At 44.6% G+C, this 20920-nt stretch overlaps 1 protein-coding gene across 1 annotated transcript in view; it reads left to right on the forward strand.

The window, feature by feature from the left end:
* Window positions 1-5392, forward strand: part of LOC147727013 (zinc finger protein 474-like) — a 230988-nt gene extending 225596 nt beyond the window's left edge. The window contains exon 3 of the mRNA XM_086961077.1: window positions 4676-5392. Within this exon, the coding sequence (XP_086817203.1) occupies window positions 4676-4827 (152 nt within the window). The 3' untranslated portion in view covers window positions 4828-5392. The remainder of the gene's footprint in view (window positions 1-4675) is intronic.
* Window positions 5393-20920: the final 15528 nt, after the last annotated feature.

Here is a 20920-nt window from a genome sequence, read left to right on the forward strand (position 1 = left end):
CACCATGTATTTATGAGCTATTTATATATGATTGTGCACATAGACACATTTTTACCAGTCATTCCTTTAACTTCACTGGTGATTTTCATTTGATCTGTCTCTGCATCTCCTAGTATCCTTCTGTTGTCCATAACCGTGCCTCAGCACATCACAAACATAGTCTCTAGGCATCATTAAGCTCCCATTTAGTCTCCTCAGGTTGCTCTGCAGACGTCCGGACAACACAGGGTGCTTCTACAATACTTCACAAACAGTGGTGGTGATCATCACTCCAGTCTGGTAAACGTTACACAATAGCACCATCCAACTGGCTATATGCACGAACTCAACCCAGTATTCCAACCTATTCCTGCCAGTGGGTTGCTTGTGAGTTTATAGTAAGAACACATCATGGAATACCATTACTGAAAAGCAATTTCACCTAAACTGTTGTATAGAAATTTCCAGGATGAATTTACCGCTTTATAGAAACCAATTCATAGAATGCCATGTCCTTTTTTTATTGGCTTTTGCCTGCTTATCTTTTAAGGTGTTAATGAAATGGCTACAGGTCTTACTTTCAGAAACATTTTTGTCTGAGGTATTCATTTCAGCACTTTACTTAAAGGAACACAATTTACAGATTTTTTTAATGCATTTAAAAAAGTTTTATGAAGTGTAAACAAGATCCTTTCGGTTGACAGAGCGTTTTACAATAATAGTTTAATAAAAGCAAGATAACGTTTTGAAAGAAAATGTGTTCTATATACATAAACATAGAGGAGGCCATGCCACAAAGTTACACAAGCAAATAATTAAGTCAAAATAATGGGAGGACATAACAGGCACACATAGAAATTCGAGATGCTGGAATGGGTAGAATCCAATGGTGTTGGGGCTGTGTGTACATGGTTGTGCCACGGACAACCAACGCAAATCTCAGAGATGTGGACGGGCGTGATAAATGGAGCCACACACAGGCAGGTAAGTGTCACGCTTGAGGAGGGGAGGTTTGGCCTCGGTATGGGAGAAGTCTATTGGCTAATAGGAGTTTTACCTATTTTATGAAGAAGGGGGAGGAAGGATTGGGCCTGGTCTCCGGAGGAAGAAAGTTCCAAATTTTAAAGGCCAGTCTAGAAAAAGATCGGTTGTAGGTTTTCTTTTCATGGAATTACATTTTTGTGGCTTAAGTAGTTAGAAACATGTGCTTCTGGAAGTTCTGTTTCTGCCAGATAAGGTAAATGTCTGGAACAGGTAACCAGGGTGGGAAACAACCTTTACAACGCAACTTTTACACCGCACTACCCTTACAACGAAACTTTTACAACGCAACATCCATTACAACGCATGCATTTACAACGCAACCATTACAACGCATGACACTACAACGCACACCACTACAACGCATGTCATTACAACACAGTCATTACAACGCATAGCATTACAATGCATAGCATTACAACACATAGTACCCTTACACTATCCAACACTTACCCTACTGTTGCACCCCCTGAAGTTAGAATAGTAATTTTTACCCCTACACTATCCAACACTTACCCTACTGTTGCACCCCCTGGAGTTAGAATAGTAATTTTAACCCCTACACTATCCAACACTTACCCTACTGTTCCACCCCCTGGAGTTAGAATAGTAATTTTAACCCCTACACTATCCAACACTTACCTTACATGCAATGTAATGGTATGCGTTGTAAAGGTAGTATGCGTTGTAGTGGAATGCGTTGTGAAGGTAGTTTCAAAGAATTAGTTGTAATGCCATGCGCTGTAATGGTATGCGTTGTAATGGATGTTGCGGTGTAAAAATTGCATTGTAAAGTTAGGCGTTGTAAAAGTATGCGTTGTAACGTCATACATCCAACAAGGGTTGTTGTGGTGAATGTGAAAGCCCAGGGGTCTCGTTCCTGGCAATATTCCGTGCTACCTCATACAGGAATATTAAAAATATTAAGAGAAACATCTCACCAACCAACTGGTGGCATGCTTCATCATCTGCATTTTTTTGTCAGTAAAGATCACTGTAACATATGCAGCACATTAGGATTACAGCTCGCCATCGTGGTATTTACTGGCACTGCTTGCTGCGATGGCAGATAATAACATCGTATGTTTAGTCTTATTGAGTTATTTTACCTTGCACATTTATCTAATGGGAGTTTTCTTGGTAAGATTGAAAAAGAATTCTGCAGTGCATCCAGTGAACCTACCACACACAAAATGCTCCTGGTGGACATGCAGATCTATGTGTGGCCTACTGCAGAGGAATAACCATTTTTGAGATTTGTCTTATTACACTATAGTTTGGCCCATATGTTTGCCAACACACCATTTTAAAATGGGCAACCTAGCCATATTAAAAGATAACTTATTTGTGAAGAAAAATCCTCTACCACCTACTTAAACGTCCCAAGATCTTTTCAGTTGAATGCCGGAGGTCTTCTGGAGGTTAAACATACCTTTGAAGTTGTTGTCAGTCATCGTTGCACAGCCACTATCTCGACCTTTCAGGGTCCATCCCCTTAGAACACCTTTCCTTCAGGCATAGATCAGAATAAAAGTTGTTTGCATTCTGCCCCACCTTCCCAGGACTTTATGTCCTGATCTCGCTTATCCGTCCAGGCTAGAAAGACATCACTGGTAGGCATGGATGGTGGGCAGCCGTGTTCCCTGGCATCCTGAAGGCAAGCATCTGTCCAGGTCCACAAACAACTGCACAGGTTCCTGGGTTGGTCGCACGGGTGCTGAAAAGGATCATTTATATGTATTTGCACGTGGGTGTGTATCCCTTAAATCCTGTTTGAAAGGGTTGATTGATTTGCTGTTTTCACTCACTTGCTCAGACTCGTCATAACTACTATGCCCAAATGTATAACGCGACCCTGCTTGTAAATCAACAGCACTGCTTTGTGTGAACGAGCAAAATTGTGCAGGGACAAAATTAGAGTTGCTGGCAACCATTGCACAAAATGTGCCGTTTTAGCACAGCACTAGGCAGAGCAGAAGTGAGTAACTGGTGATTTGTGTGAGATTTGTACTTGAGATACATAGTCCAGCACAAATTTCTAAGCACAGATAACCACCCCCATAAAGCTGCATACAATGGTTAATTTTATAGAATTACACGTTATGCTAGCACTTCCACGTGATATTCCATTTGCCCCTATTTTGTGCCTGGTTTTAATTGTCACCAGGCTTCCATGCAAATCTAGGTCACCCTACTGTAGTAGATATGGCTTTGCTAGAAACCTACTGGTGTTTGCATTGTTCCTCTTGTATTGCCCCTTTTGCTTATATTATTAGGAGTTTAAAACTGAGTGACGCAATAGCATTGGACACAAAACTTGTGTCAACATTCGGCACAAAAATTCCTTTTACGTGCAAAGGTTGATGGGCGCTGCCATTGGAGTCACTTTGCATCAGGAAGTGAAGCCCACAGGCATACAATAATCGATCTGGTCCTGAGTTCTTGGTTGAATGGCTCTCCATGAAATGTCCTGTCAAAGGTAGGTGGGTGATAATCTGGTAAACTGTGATATTAGTAATTAGAAGAGGTAGAAAGGGTGCAGAGGGGTGAGGACGAGTTTACATAATCCCCTCTCATCTAGGGTAGCAAAAACAACGGCTCTGATAATGAGGCTGATTTTACCTAACTAGACTTTCATGAAATAGATTTTGTAATTTAAGCTCTGCATACCATGCTGCGATTGTAAAGGTGTCACACTAAGGGAACATATTTACAAGAAAATGGAGCTGGGCGGTGCCGCAGGCAATTTTGCTGTGCCGAGCTGCGTAATTTTCTGGGTGCCGGAATGCACCATATGTACAACAATATAGAGCATTCCTGTAATTTCCTCTGCACCAGTGCAAAAAAAGCATCCCTAGCACGAGCACAGGCACCCTTGTACTATAGTGCAAGGGTGCCTGTGTTGCAGAGATGATTGTTGTTGTGCAGGAAGGGCCACCTTCCTGCACAAAAACAATCATCAATGGTATTTTGCTCCTTTTGTGTGTACTGCACAATGCAGTGCTGATAGAAAGAGCAGAAAATCGTGGAGAAATAAAAGTATTTCTTTTGTTGCGCCACTCTTACGCCTCCCCTGGGGAGGCATACGTTTTTGGTGCTGTCTCAGATGTACAGATCCTTGTAGATCTGGAGCAGGGTGAAAAGGCAATGGATGTTTCGTGGGAACGCCCACAGCAACACCCATCGCATGCCCCTTTGCCGCAGAAAACTGCTTAGAAGAGGGCCATATTTATAAGGTGGCATTAACCCATGCAAAGTGGCTTAGGGCCGCCTTTAAATATGGAGCAGGGCGCAGCGCCACTGGAGCGTCGCAAAAAGTGACGCTCCTGTGGCACAATGCCATTGTAAATATGCCTGTAAATGTATTTAGTGTTGGCTTAGAACAAATGGAATACTTTTAAGGGCACATAAGATTGTTAACAGATTCTATGGTGGTGTCTGTAATAGATAGAGAATGCATTTTCCATTCCACAAATGATAGGACTACCATTTGCAATTACATTTATGCAGCCATTGGAACACAAAAATACTATGTTACTAGAATGAAGTCACGCAATAGGGCAATTTTGGTGGAAAGCTTTGCTGGATGTTTTCCTCATGAAACATAATGCAATTGCCAAGAAAAGGCGCTGATGCTTGTATTTGTCTTTTCCAGCTAAAGGCTTGTACGATCTTGAGGCAATAAATGAGGCAGCATGGAAGAGTGCCCAGAGCCAGCTCGTTGCCTGCGACATCTGCGGGCGCTCCTTCCTACCAGACCGGTTGATTGTCCACCAACGGTCCTGCAAACCTAAGCAAGCAAAATGAAGCTCCTTTACCTGCCACAGGGCAAGAAGAATACACTCTCAGTCTACCATGGGCTCCTGCATCCCTCAAAGAGTGAATAGAATGAAAGCTCCATTTACTTGAAGCTCCTTTACCCGGCGAAGGGTGGAAAGCATAGCTTTATGTACCTGAAGCTTCTTCAGACGTTAAGACAGTACAAGGTTCATCTACATAGAGCTCAGTCATCCACCCAAGGATGGAAGGAATAGAAAATGTGTCTGTCTGAAGCTCCTTCAACCACTAAAGCCTGGAAACAATAGAAGTTCCATCTTTATGAACGTCCTTCCTCCAATGAAGTATAAAAAGAATAAAAGTGCCATATACCCAAAGCACTTTCACTCAATAAATAGAGGGAAGAATAAAAGCTCCATCTATACGAAGCACGTTCATCCAATGAAGGTTGAAAGCATTGAAAGTTCTATTTACCTGAAGCGTCTCCACTCTACGAAGGGTGAAAAGAACTGTAACTCTGTCTACTTGAATCTCCTTCGCCCAACACACGGTAGAAAGAATAGAAGCTCCATTTACCGAAGCTCCTTCACCAATCAAAGAATGAAAAGAATAGAAGCTCAAGGCGTGATTTAGAGCTCAGGTTGGGGTACTCCATCACAAACGTGACTGATATCCCATCGGATGTATTGCAAGTGTTATTAGAGTTCAGTGGATAGGTTACTCCATCACACGTGTGGCAGGTATCCCGCCTGCTGTATTACAAGTGCCATTGGATATCAGACACTTGTAAAATGGCAGGCAGGATATCCATCACATTTGTGATGAATCAAGCTATCCACCATACAATGGAATCCCATTCAAACTGGAGTATATTTTAAGAGATCAGAGGAGCATTGTTCAGCCAGAGAAGGAAAGAATTATTCAGTAGGCATCCGTCAATGAGAGGCTGCATTGAACTTACGATAAAACATTGATCTATTTGAGAGTGTATTTTCATTCATCACAGAATTATAATGCAAATGTTTTTTTTTACATTTACCTTAATTTCTGATTCAAATGTACATACAGTTCTGGTTTAATTGTTTGTTAGTTTTGATGTATTTTATCCTGGGACTGTCACTCCACTAAGGACCTTATTACATGTGGTCCTGTGAATCAGTTGTGGCTCTTAACAGATGTAACCACCAGCACCACTGAAATGATAAGATCCACAGATTATCGTGGATCCCATGTGTTTCACCTGGACACTTTTCTTGCTGCAAGCAGGTAAAATCTCGGGGTGAAACTCCATTGGAAAATTAAGAATTACCAATGGAATCGGATGCAGAATTGCCTTGGTAATTCCTAATTTCTGAGGGTACCTTCAGAGTACACCTCCTAATCCACCAGAAGGATAGATTGCTTAACAGTGTATTTTAGAAGAATGAGAGACTGAGTTAGGCCTAGCAAGATTCATACCTATAACTTTTTTATTTGAGGTTGCAGAATATATCTGCACCATTACGCACTTGTGATTCATACCTTTTGCGTAAAATAAACAATAGCCTCACTTAGGGCCAGATGTAGGTAATCTCAATGTACCTATTCTTAAATACCGAATTTTACCGATTCGGTATTTAAGAATAGGTAAATGGGATGTAGGTAATTTTTGGTTAAAAATTACCGAATCGGTATGTTTCGGTAATTACCGAATCGGTATTTACCGATTCAGTAATTGCCATTCATTCCTATGGCCTGGAGGCCCATAGGAATGAATGGCAATTACTGAATCGGTAAATACCGATTCGGTAAAAGTGGGAAAACATTGAAGGGTGGCAGGGTGTCACTTTGACACCCAGTTGCACCCCTCAATTGTGTATGGGTGCACATGTGGCACACATACATGCCCTAAGGGCATGTATGTCTGCCACATGGCACCTTTGAAAATGCACAGATTTGCATTTTCAAAGGTATTTGTTATTTACCACCAACTTATAGTTGGTGGTAAATACCGAATCCTAAAATGGGAAAAGCACTCATTTGAGTGCTCCCTACATTTCAGACTCGGTAATTTACAGATTCGGTATTTTTAAGAATCAGTAATTTACCGAATTATTAAATAGCGATTCGGTAAATTACCGAATCTGAAATGTAGCCACCTACATATGAAAAGCCTAATTCTGGTCGGTAACGGACGAAATACGGTAATTCCGGCCATTACCGACCAGAATTAGGCTTCCTACATCTGGCCCTTAGTCCTTTAAATTACAATTAGACCAGTAGTTTGTCAAAATATCGGCTACAGCAATATTGTGCTACAGAAATATTGTAGCATAAGTATTGACATTAAATATCAAGTATGTTAAGTATATAGTGGTATGTATTGATTTACCATTCTTAACTCTATATCTACATACCTTGATGATATATCCATGATCAAGGTAAATAGGTCTGAAGTTAAGTATAGTAAATCTATACTTACCTATATATACTTACCACATTGATTATTGGTCATTAATATTTGTGCTGGGATATTTGTGTAGCATGACATTTACTACTCAATATTCTGGTACCACACCTTAGGCTGTTGTGCAAAGATTTTGGAAGTAGAAGAGGGCACTGAGTGCTGGAAATCCCAGCACCCATGTTGCTTCCCAAATCATGGTAGTTTATCGATACAGTAAGGGTGAAAGAACCCCAACAGAGAGCTAGGTGATAAAGTGCTTGCATGAGATCTTTGAGGCTGCTCTTGCCGATCCCAATAAATGGGAGTAAAGCGTGCATTTGAAGCAGCGAACACACAACCACATCACAGGCACTGTGTATACTGTTTTTTGTGCACTGTAAACTATGGGGACGATTCGTGAATATTTTTGGAAATCTGAGTAACCTGCTCCATGGGCAAGTTGCATCTACACCAACACCTTTCCTTGAGTTCGCATAAAGTACAGGGCACAGAATTCGCTTGCAGAAAGTGCGACATGCGAAAGGGCATACTTCAGTTGCATTTTGAAAAGTCCTCATCTTTACAGAGGGAATGATGTTCCTCTCATAGGAAAGGTTTCTGCCAGAGTGCACCAGGAATCTTTCACTTCCTTGGAACTCTGGAGCAAATTCCCCGTTTTGTGAACCATAAAGCCAGTTGTGATTTGCTACTTTGTGGTGCACACAATAAATCTTGCCTAGACTCGGACACTCCAATGGCACTTCCTTATCGCTCTACACAGTGTCCAGATTTTCACTGTTGTCATATATTGTGCATTTGTAGTGTACATGGCATGCACACAGTACACTAATATGCAGAAACATTCTCATGACTTGTGCGTTTTTTACTCATGCAAAAGTCAGGCATTTGTTGTAGGTTTAAATCAATTTACGAGCATCCTATCCTTCTGTGTATTCTCTCATATTCTTAGGGCCTGGAGAAAAGCTCATCATGGGGTTCACTAATTCTGGGGCCACTGAAACGTTGTCTTAGACATCCCTATGGGCAGCAATCTCTGGTCAGGATTAGATATTTGGATTTGGTAACATCTCTCTTTTGCTGACGACAGTACTTGGCGAAATATGCTAATCAAATGTATTAATGGCAGCTATTTACAAAATGTTCCCCTTTTGCATTTACGTCTACCACTTAGGACATTGTAACCACAGAACTCTTCCAAGGGGAACATGAAAACATCATCAAAAAAGTAGAAACCCACTTTGGAATTGAGCCAGCCTCTCACTTGCTGTATAAATTTAGGCGCCAATCAAATTTTTGTGTGATTTTGTTAATTTGTAAACGGATACAGCCAAAAAGTAATTGCAGAACAAAAACTGACAAAAATGTTTTACTGTTAAAAATCGAGAACATTTGTAGTACATGCGTTATTTTCATTGTTTTAGTGATTAAAATCATGCAAATAAAACATAAACATTTGTCCATATGTGAAATAATTGACATAGGAGGGCGAGCTATATCTGGCAGTCTTATAATATGGATTATAAAATGTGATTATTCACGACCAGGTGAGTAAAATATCTGAACGAATTGCAGATTATATAAAACAAAAAGTATTAAAAGGTGTTCCGGTTTTACAAAGGTGGCTTCATTATCCCTGTGGTTTGGGTACCGACCGACCTCGGGTCGGCGGTCCAAAACGGCAATCAGGATGCGACAGCACATAGTGCGGTTGCAGACTCCCATTTCCCTATGGAAGCATGTTTGGCAGTCAGAAACTGGCCGCAGACCAAGCTCCCATAGAAAAATGGGAGTCACTGTAAATCCCTGCACCGTCTGGCAGGCACCTCATGGCGCCTGCCACACAGTGCAGGGATTTACAGAGGGGTAGAATTCCTGCCCCCTCGGCCCCCAACCGGTGACTACGGAAGAAGGCGGGCCCTGGTAGGGGCTCCCAAAGTCGCTTTCCAACAGGTTTTCCATGCAGGTAAAGGGTTGTAAGGCTTGTTTAGGGTTATGGGGTGGGTAGCAGTAAAGGGGGTAGAGTTTTTAAGGGTTTAGGGCGGGTATAGGTAAAGGGAGGAAGGGAGGAAAGTGTTTTAGGCTTCAACGACAGGTAGAGTTAAAAAGAGGTAAGGACTTTTTAGGGATAAGGGGCGGGTAGAGGTAAAGGGAGTAAGGGTTATTTAGGATTCAGAGGTAGCTAGAGGTAAGAGGGTTGGAGGTTTTAGGATTCAGGGGTGGATAGAGGTTAAGAAGTGTAACCGTTCTTAGGTTTGAGGGGAAGGTAGAGCTAAAGGGAGGTTAGTGGGTTTAAAAAGGGGGGTTGAAGTGTTCCCTTCAAAAAGATAAAGAAAAAAGAAAGTACTTGAGGGGTCACCTCCACAACACACATATATATATATATCAAGGACCCTGGTGGTTCGAAACGCGTCATGGCAGCTATGCACAGCAAAATAAACTAAAGATTGCACTTATCAAGTGGAGTTTGTGCCTTTTTTGATTCTGAGCAGTGAACCGTTGGAAGAAATGAGTACAGAGGATATTTATATATATATATATATATATATATATATATATATATATATATATATTGACGCTCCAAATTTCTTTTACTTCGGCAAAAGAATGGACGGCACTCCACAACTCTCATTTTCAAGACTCTTATGATTTATTCACAAAATCAAAACAGGACGCGTTTCGGCATCACGCCTTCGTCTGCTGTGACTAGCGCCAAATTCATTGGCAATTTAAATAAAGTTGTATATTGACGTCAATCTCATGTTAATTAAACACAGAAGAAAGACTAAAAAATAAATATATGTGGCGGCCATCTTGTAATGGGTTAAAATGGTACATGAATTGTATAGCCTGATTTAACATACAGACGTTATTAAGCCCTGAATGGGCAATCAAATAATACAGAAACAATTCATTAAATAACTAAGCATCGATTTTCATTCATTATCAGTGACAAGGAAAAGTGATATGTAACACTTCAAATCATTCTTGCAGACTGTAACAGAAATAAGTATTACTTTACAGAAGGGGGTAAGTATATAAATACATAAATGCTGTCCTGCATCTCAACTAGCCAAGATGACTGGCCAATTCTTCCCCTATATTCAGTCCTATTGGAGACTTGGTACGGAGATCTATAATAAACCTCGACTCAAGTTTCCTCATTTGTAGCTCTCTGTTCCCTCCTCGATCTTTGAGGGGTATTTCGTCCAGACAATGAAATTTCAGGAGATTGTGATCACTGTTATGTTTCAAGGCAAAGTGTCTAAATACGGGGTAGTTTGGGTCATGATGTTTAATTGCTCTTGCATGTTCTAGAATTCGCTTGTATTCACTGAGATACAATTAATCATTCAGTTATACAATCAATTTTACAAAAAAGTCATCCATTTAGACACTTACTTACCCATTTATTCTTCCATCGACCTTTAGATATACATATATAAAAATATTTATTTTTCAGAAAGACACACATCCACTGTATATGTCATCAGTGATGTCATGAGTGATGTCACTGACCATGTCATGAGTGATGTAAAATGTGACGTCATCAGCAGTGCATTGCAGGCGCGCGAGTTATAGTTAGCTGAACTAACTATAACGGGGGAATTTCAAAGGTTTTGTATGAGTAAAATGACGATATTTTTTATACTGATTTACTACATTATTTTAAACTACTTATTTTTAGATATTTTATTTTTTAAATTACATTACATATTTTTAATATAAATTGAAAAAAAAATGTTTTTACACCTCTCTGCAACGCAGCCCCCTGGCGCGTTTGCAGAGGGAGAACTAATTCCCCTTGCATACTGGGGGTCCCTGGGGGCCAACTAGCCCACCTGGAACCTCCAGTATGCGCCAGGGGGCTGCATTGCAGAGAGGTGTAATGAGGCCACACCCTTTTTTACACCTCTCTGCAATGCAGCCCCCGGGCGTGTTTGCAGAGAGGGAACTAATTCCCCTTGCATATTGGGGGTCCCTGGGGGCCAACTAGTCCACCTGGAATCTCCAGTATGGGCCAGGAGGCTGCATTGCAGAGAGGTGTAATGAGGCCACACCCTTTTTTACACCTCTCTGCAACGCAGCCCCCGGGCGCGTTTGCAGAGGGGGAACTAATTCCCCTTGCATACTAGGGGTCCCTGGGGGCCAACTAGCCCAGTCAATCAAAAAGAGCCTCACCTAATCCATAAAACATCAATGTACTAGACCAGTAGCCAGAGTCTGATATATCGTTAACAGTAGCTATCCCCTGAATGTGTGAAATAACACTATTCCCTAGGTCGAGTCGTATAAATTTGGAAACAAAAATACTATACACAGGTCACCACTCATGACAAAGAAAAAAGTGTGAGAGCAGAGAGAGTGCCTTACGGTTGCAACACCCGAGGGGATCCCGGATAACAATAGCTGGTATACCCACTTCTCATCATCGGTCACTCTCTCTGTGTGAAGACAGAAGACGTGCACAATAAAATTCAAATGTGGACAAGTGAGAATAGTGACAAACAAACAAACAGTGGACACTTACAAACACTATTGTGAAAAATGTATGTAAATACACCTATGACCCCAAACAAAAAAGATAAAATCCTGGTGAGGTTTTGCTGGCTATTTATCTTTTATTCCGGTGCTGCAAAGCCTCACAATTTAAAAATGGTTAATTGTATACTATCATTATTTATTTAGAGCCGACATGTTTTGTTGCATCAGTTTCAGCAACTTCATCAGAGCAAAGAAGGGGTTCTCTATTCTCAGCCTTCACACCTTGATGCTAAACGGACCTTATGATTGCCACATCTTCACGTACCGGTAATCATGTATCGGACCCTGTGTCAACTGATCACGTGTCCACATTGGGCTCTGAGTGTCTCGAGCCCCTGATGCCGAGTCCCTCCGGCACTTCCGACGATCCTCCAACTAGCCCACCTGGAACCTCCAGTATGCGCCAGGGGGCTGCATTGCAGAGAGGTGTAATGAGGCTATGCCCCTTTTTACACCTCTCTGCAACGCAGCCCCCTGGCGCGTTTGCAAAGGGGGCACTAATTCCCCTTGCATACTGGGGGTCCCTGGGGGCCAACTAGCCCACCTGGAACCTCCAGTATGCGTCAGGGCGCTGCATTGCAGAGAGGTGTAATGAGGCCACACCCTTTTTTACACCTTTCTGTAACGCAGCCTCCGGGCGTGTCTGCAGAGGGGGAAATAATTCCCCTTGCATACTGGGGGTCCCTGGGGGCCAACTAGTCCACCTTGAACCTCCAGTATGCACCAGGGGGCTGCATTGCAGAGAGGTGTAATTAGGCCACACCCTTTTTTACACCTCTCTGCAACGCAGCCCCCGGGCGCGTTTGCAGAGGGGGAACTAATTCCCCTTGCATACTAGGGGTCCCTGGGGGCCAACTAGCCCACCTGGAACCTTCAGTATGCGTCAGGGGGCTGCATTGCAGAGAGGTGTAATGAGGCTATGCCCCTTTTTACACCTCTCTGCAACGCAGCCCCCTGGCGCGTTTGCAGAGGGGGCACTAATTCCCCTTGCATACTGGGTGTCCCTGGGGGCCAACTAGCCCACCTGCAACCTCCAGTATGCGCTAGGGGGCTGCATTGCAGAGCGGTGTAATGAGGCCACACCCTTTTTTACACCTCTCTGCAACGCAGCCCCCGGGCGCGTTGGCAGAGGGGGAACTAATTCCCCTTGCATACTGGGGGTCCCTGGGGGCCAACTAGCCCACCTGGAACCTCCAGTATGCGTCAGGGCGCTGCATTGCAGAGAGGTGTAATGAGGCCACACCCTTTTTTACACCTTTCTGCAACGCAGCCTCCGGGCACGTCTGCAGAGGGGGAAATAATTCCCCTTGCATACTGGGGGTCCCTGGGGGCCACCTAGCCCACCTTGAACCTCCAGTATGCGCCAGGGGGCTGCATTGCAGAGAGGTGTAATTAGGCCACACCCTTTTTTACACCTCTCTGCAACGCAGCCCCCGGGCGCGTTTGCAGAGGGGGAACTAATTCCCCTTGCATACTAAGGGTCCCTGGGGGCCAACTAGCCCACCTGGAACCTCCAGTATGCGTCAGGGGGCTGCATTGCAGAGAGGTGTAATGAGGCTATGCCCCTTTTTACACCTCTCTGCAACGCAGCCCCCTGGCGCGTTTGCAGAGGGGGCACTAATTCCCCTTGCATACTGGGGGTCCCTGGGGGCCAACTAGCCCACCTGCAACCTCCAGTATGCGCCAGGGGGCTTCATTGCAGAGAGGTGTAATGAGGCCACTCCCTTTTTTACACCTCTCTGCAACGCAGCCCCTGGCGCGTTTGCAGAGGGGGAACTAATTCCCCTTGCATACTGGGGGCCAACTAGCCCACCTTGAACCTCCAGTATGCGCCAGGGGGCTGCATTGCAGAGAGGTGTAATGAGGCTATGCCCCTTTTTACACCTCTCTGCAACGCAGCCCCCCGCCCCCCCCAATTATAATTTTTTTTTAAATCACGGGGTGCGCATACGGTATGCGTACAGTACGCGTAACCCGCGTTTTTAAAACAAAATACATTTTTGCCTTTGGGGTCCTTGTGGGACCCCCTGAGCAGGCCTAGAAGGTCAGGGTGCTTCTACCCTGCCCCCTTTTTGAGTTCTACACGTTTGTTTTTCTGCTTTCTTGTGCCTCAGTCTACCAATTTCTGTTTTGGAGTGTTGACAGACAGTGGCAGCCAATCAGCACGCGAAGGTACGCGTACGGTGTGCGCTTATAGCTATATATATTTTTTCTCTTTTGATTTTCTCAGGAACTACTGGAGGGATTTACACTATTTAAGCAAAAGCGTGATCTGCGAATCAGACTCTACCATTTTGACAAATTTGGTGTAATTCCGTTCAGCGGTTTGGGCTGTAGCCATGTCTAATCGTCCTATGGAAATTAACATGGGGAAAACACGTTTTGGGACCCCCCTTTTTTCTCGGCCCCCACTTGACAAATCTTCCCGAGACTTTCAGGGAAGGAGCGGGGTGGAGCGGGCCATCAAATTCGCGAAGATTCAACAACCGCTCCAAAGTTATTCCCAATAGAATGTTGCAGATTTCCTATGGAAACTAAGTCCTAACTATAACTACCTACTGGCGACCGCCAGTAGGTAATATATATTCCAATGCAATCCAAATAAGCAGTGCGGTCATCAGCTGGTGCCAGTGTTGGGGTCCAACCAGTTTCCCAAATTTCAATTCAGCACAAAATACACTGCACTCCAAGGAACTCTGTTCAAATATGATTGATTGCAGAGGACAATCGCGATTTTATATATATATATATATATATATATATATATATATAGAGAGAGAGAGAGAGAGAGATATGAATATAAGACTTTACAACAGCATTGCAGGATAAAGGTCAACGCACTGTAGTGTCCACGGGATGAACACATGCGCAGTCATACCCTGCATTCTAACGTATGATATTCTCACTGTTGAGCTCTATGTGCTACCTGCAAGACACAAGTTTGAATCTCAGTGGGCCGCCCTGCCCATTTATTCCATCGACCCTTTCCCCCCAGGGCTGGGGCCATTGGAAGCCAGTTTTTGAAGGCAGAGGGCCACTGCTCATGCTCCTGCCACTTTATCCCGCTCCCCCAAGTTAATTACAGAGGTCACAGCTGGTGCTTTAGGAGAGAGTGGGGAAAGAGAAAGGGAGTCGAAGAGAGAGGAGAAGGGAGCGAGACTGGTTTGAACATTTTTTCCAGAACTTTCCTTCAGTGATTGTGTTACTATTTTTGAACCTGCCTCTGTAGTTATGATGTACTTTGCATTGCAGCTTTTCCTCCCTGGAGACGACAAAATGAGCCCAATTTTCTTCACAGATGTTCTTTTTAATTTGTATGGCCTGGTTTGAAGTGTTCAACAAGGTTGACGTTGTAAGACAAGGAGGCTGATTCATTTAGAGTTTGTATTTTTGTTAAATCTCAGAGGAGGGAGCGAATAAGAAAGTAAGAAAAATCTTCTGTTGCATCACTCACTTCTGTTCCAATTTTTCCAGAGATGTGTACAGGGGCAACAGTGGTCCTCAGGGAAGGAAGCAATATTTCCAGTCATAGGCTGTGGTCTGTGTCGGGATTCCTGCGGCCAGCAGCATCCTTTTAGCATTTTTACGTAGTTACACAAGTACTTTGGTATACGTGCAGACATAAGCACACTTTCAGACGGCTGAACAGTGAACGCTGCTGAATATTCCTCGGTGTGGAAGGCTGCTAGCAGGAGGCAGGCAGCGGAGAAAGCCTTCAACTGTGCCAGTCAAGCACTAGGCCCTGACCGGCACAGGGGAACAGGCACAAAAGCAGGTACATTCCTGTGGGAATCAGGGATGTGCTTGCTTCGTATTTCCCACATCCTCTGTCATGCGTTCTACACAATGATTATCTTCAGGGGTTGAACGTCAGTTATGCACGCATCCAGCATAATACAGTTCTTTAGTTCTTTAGGCCATATCTCTTGTTTCTGGTTTCATTTTGTATTTACTATTATTTATGTAGCGTTTTTGTTGTAGTGCTGTTAATAAAAACAGCACATAGGAATTCAGGATGTAGTACAATTTAAAATCATTTAAGGCACAGGGGTCTGGTGTGAGCAAGAAAAATGAGCAGGTAAATTAAGAGAAAGAATTCTAGGTTTCATTAAATCAGGGAGGAAGGAGCACATATAGATGGATAATCCATTGAGGGAAGAGCTTGCCATGGTTTATGAGAAGTAAGGACAAAGGAGGCAGCCTGAGAAGAAGTAGAGTTTGAAGGGCTAATCTGAGACATTCAAAATATGAAGTGTAATAGGAGCTGGAAGACGGAGAGGAACAAGACCATGCATAGATTAAAAAAAAATGCAATTGAGGAAGCATTTATAAGTTAAAAAAATAAAGCCAACAAAGAGAAATCAGGTAATGGTGAATCAGAGGGGCTGGAAGAGGGAGTGGTAAAGGATTGTAGAAGAGCATTCTTGAGACATAGGGCATGATTTAGAGTTTGGCGGTATAAGTATTCCTTCACAACCATAATGGAGTTCCCTGTCCACCAAACCCTTAGTCTGCCGCTCAATTATGATTTGGACACACTTTTACAATGGTAGTGCCCCAGCTGGCTCTGCTGTCAGAAAACATTTTGGATGGCCTGACTTACCAGGGGCCATCGAAGTAAAGACATCAGACCACCTGCACTATTTATAGCGGATGGTATAATATCCTGTTTTTCTGTCTGTCACTGCCAGGTAAAATCTGGCAATTATGAACAGAAAAACAAAATAATTGCTACACACTCTGCGAGAAACTCCCAGGTTGTGGGGCCATAATAACAAAAATTGTAACAAACTCCGACACTGTGGAGCCGTAATCGTTTTTTTTTTTAGAAACAAGCTTCTTCTTTGGGTGTTTGCTTCTGAAAAATGCAAAAAGTTAGGTTTTCAGCCACCTAAAAAACGAGTCCGGCACACTAAACCTTTAGGACCAGATGAAAGACCATCTTTTGCAGACAAAAATGGGAAATCAGCACGTTTGTGACCGAAAATAGGTCTGCCTCATGTACAAATCCTCTTTTGCGAGTGAGTAACCTATTACAGACTTGCAAAATAGGGTTTGCGACTTGCTATTAGGAAGGGGCGTGCCGTGGGCTTTCCCTTCCTAATAGTGAGTCATACTTCAATGTACAAATGATTTGCAGTCGCAAGATACTCTTGGTTTACCACTCATTTTAAAAGAGTGGTAAGCCACTCCCACGGACCACAGCCTACTCTTAAAAAATTAAACAGAAACGTTTTGTTTTTCTTTTTTAAACGCATCCCGTTTTCCTTTAAGGAATACTGGCTGCATTTAAAGAAAAATGCTTTATTTCAAAAGCAGTCACAAACATGGTGGTCTGCTGACCCTAGCAGGCCACCATCCCTGCGAGTGCTAGCCATTGCCAATGTGGTCAAAAATTGCACCTGCCTCATGAATATTCATGAGGCAGGCAATTTGCGACCCCATTAGGAATGGCAGTTTCTGAGACACTGTTGTAAATTTCATTTTGTGAGTCGCAAATTGCAAGTAGCAAAACAATGCAATTTGCAAGTCGCAAATTGGAAGGGTTGTACATCTGGCCCTTAGTACCTACACAGGCGCCATTGTGGAGGTGACTCCTGTTACTTCTCAGAGCTCACAGTCAGGCTGACAGTAATCTCTTACTTTGACAAGCAGCAATCTGGCTGGGGTGGTGGTGGAGATGATCTCTGCCACCCTGATGGGTGGCAGGCTGCCTACCAGGGTCTAAATCAAGCTCAGTTTTAGCAAGATAATGTAACACTAATAATTAGACGTTTAGCAGCAGGTCAAACTTTATGATTAATACTAATTTGTTGAAGACAGGTGCATGAAGCAGAGAATATGTGTGTTAAGACAAGTAATACTCTGAAGGATACTGAACTTTAAGATACCTTTCTGCCCAGTTTTCTTAACGATTCTAACTGTTGGCAAACATCATGAGAGCATTAGGATCCGAAACAGGTGTACACAGATATAGAAAGGTCTGCGTCTAGGATCCTGTCTACATCTAAACCTCTGTATTGGTATTTGCATATCAACAACCCCAATGACATACTGTGTAGTCTCCGAGCGTAGCACCCTTCCTTTCAGCGAGCCACAGATTAAACTATACTGCAGACTGTTATGTATGCCTCCAGAACTGCAGTGACCGTCCTGACTTCATCAGAAGCGGTCGCTCCCTACTGCCCTTGCTCTCTCCTGCCTACTCTACCTGGGTATCGTTAGCGCTGCTCTGTTGATATTAATAGTGCTAGACCGTGCCTGCATTATTTTATTATTTCTAAGTGCCTGTATTGTTTGCCTGCACTGTTTCATTGATTTTGAGTGCCTGTGCTTGCTCGCATTGCCGGATCGTTTATTTATTTGCTGCTGTGACCCATTGCTTGTGTGCTCCGCTCCTCAGGCGCCTCGCTGACAACCGCGTAAATATTTAATCAATTTCCCCCAACCCGGTCTGCGCTTCCGTTTTCGCCGCCATTATTGTTGTTGTTGTGCCCGGAGCCCGCCCCCTCCACCACGCACCCGCCTCCCAGCTGCTCCTCCCTCCCACTAAGAGGCAAGGCTTCTCCCTGCCCACCGAAGCGCTGTGACCGTCCTGACTTCGTCAGAAGCGGTCGCTCCCTACTGCCCTAGCTCTCTCCTGCCTGCTCTACCTGGGTATCGTTAGCGCTGCACTGTTGATAATAATAGCGCTAGACCGTGCCTGCATTATTTTATTATTTCTAAGTGCCTGTATTGTTTGCCTGCACTGTTTAATTGATTTTGAGTGCCTGTGCTTGCTCGCATTGCCGGATTGTTTATTTATTTGCTGCTGTGACCCATTGCTTGTGTGCTCCGCTCCTCAGGCGCCTCGCTGACCACCGCGTAAATATTTAATCAATTTCCCCCAACCCGGTCTGCGCTTCCGTTTTCGCTGCCATTATTGTTGTTGTTGTGCCCGGAGCCCGCCCCCACCACCACGCACCCGCCTCCCAGCTGCTCCTCCCTCGCCCCTCCCCCGTCACCACCCATTTATGACAGATGCGTTTTCGCACAGCGTTCACGCGCAGCGGTTGCGCCCCATGTGCGCCGAAGGTGCGCCAAAGGTAAGCCCGTCTACGCCCGTCCGCGCCTGGACTGCGCCCAGCACCTGTCCCCCTAGTCCCCGCCGCACCCAACCCACTAGAGTCACATATGATGCCGCAACTCTCCTCGCCCTCAACCCCGGACGCACACCACAATGCTGCGAAGCCATCCCAGGACGAACCCACGGCCCATTCGCCTGCCTCTCCTGCAAGTTCAACTGCTTCAGGACCCTCACCAAATCCACTTCCTCCAAACATAGCTCCGACTCTAACCACCTGAAGTGCATCCTGCTTAACACCCGCTCGGTCCACAGACACGCAACTGAACTCTGGGACCTACTCGACACTGCATCACCGGACATCGCCTTCCTTACAGAAACATGGATGAACACATCATCAGCACCCGACATCGCCATAGCCATACCGGACGCTTACAAGATTATCCGAAAAGACCACACCAATCAAACAGGAGGAGGCATCGCCATCATCCATAGGAACACCATTAAAATCACGACCAGCTCCGACGATAATCTTGCAACCGCCGAACATCTCCACTTTCAGATCAACACCGACCCTAGGACCACACTTAGAAGCACCCTCATTTACAGGCCTCCAGGTACCCGCACTCAATTCAGCGATGACATCACGGACTTCATCAGCCCACATGCCCTCGCCTCCGAGAACTACATTCTATTAGGAGACCTCAACTACCACCTTGAAAACAAACACAACAGCAACACCTCCACCCTTCTGGACAACCTGGCCAACCTCGGACTCAAACAACTTGTTGACACCCCCACCCATATAGCCGGACACACGCTCGACCCTATCTTCACCTCCAGCAAGCACATCTCCTTCGACCGCACCACAGCTCTCCACTGGACGGACCACAGCTGTGTTCACTTCAGCTACAAAACCACCCTGACCCACAACCGCCCACAACCTATTCCTCGGAGAAACTGGAACAAAATCACCTCCGACCAACTCCTCACATCACTCAACCAAAACCCTCCCACTCTCTCACTGGACCCAAACCAAGCGGCCACCAATCTCAAGCAATGGATCACCCACAGTGCTGACGAATTAGCACCCCTGAAAAAGCACCAGATCAAATCAGCCAGCAAAAAGGCTCCCTGGTTCAATGATGACCTTAAAAAACCAAGAAGCTATGCCGCACCCTGGAGAAAACATGGAGAAAAAACCCAACCACCGACAACATGGCCACCCTTAAGGCAGCCACCCGCAAACACCACCAACTGATTCGATCCGCCAAGAAATCAGCATTCAAGGATCGTCTCGACAACAACACTCACAACAGCTAGGAACTTTTCAACATCGTCAAAGAATTCACCAACCCCACCGCAGCATCTAACAACATCACTCCCTCCCAAGACCTCTGCAATGCGTTATCCTCCTTCTTCTACAACAAAATTGCCGACATCCACAACAGCTTCGAGAATACTCCCAGCGATCAACCCTCTCCAGCCCCCTCAGTTCCTACTCCGCCAACTAACAACCTTAGCGCCTGGAACCCAATCACCACTGAAGACACCATCCGCCTAATTAACTCAATCCACTCTGGCTCGCCAACCGACACCTGCCCCCACCACATCTTCAACAAAGCTGACTCCATCATCGCACCCCATCTCCGTGATGTCATCAACTGCTCGTTCAACTCTGCCACCTTCCCAGAAAGCTGGAAACACGCCGAACTCAGCGCCCTTTTCAAGAAACCCACAGCAGACCCCTCTGAACTTAAAAACTACCGACCCATATCCCTCCTCCCATTCCCGGCCAAAGTCATTGAGAAAGTCGTCAACAGCCAGCTCGCCACCTTCATTGAATCCAACAACTCCCTCGACCCCTCTCAGTCCGGATTTCGAGCCAAACACAGCACCGAAACCGCCCTCATTGCAGCATCAGACGACATCCGAACACTACTGGATAACGGAGAAACAGCAGCCCTCATTCTACTCGACCTCTCCGCCGCTTTCGACACAGTCTGCCACAGCACCCTCATACAACGCCTCAGCAACATCGGCATACAAGGAAAAGCCTTGGACTGGATCAC

Source organism: Lissotriton vulgaris, chromosome 3_1, assembly GCF_964263255.1.
Source record: "Lissotriton vulgaris chromosome 3_1, aLisVul1.2, whole genome shotgun sequence".
Lineage (NCBI taxonomy): Eukaryota > Metazoa > Chordata > Amphibia > Caudata > Salamandridae > Lissotriton > Lissotriton vulgaris.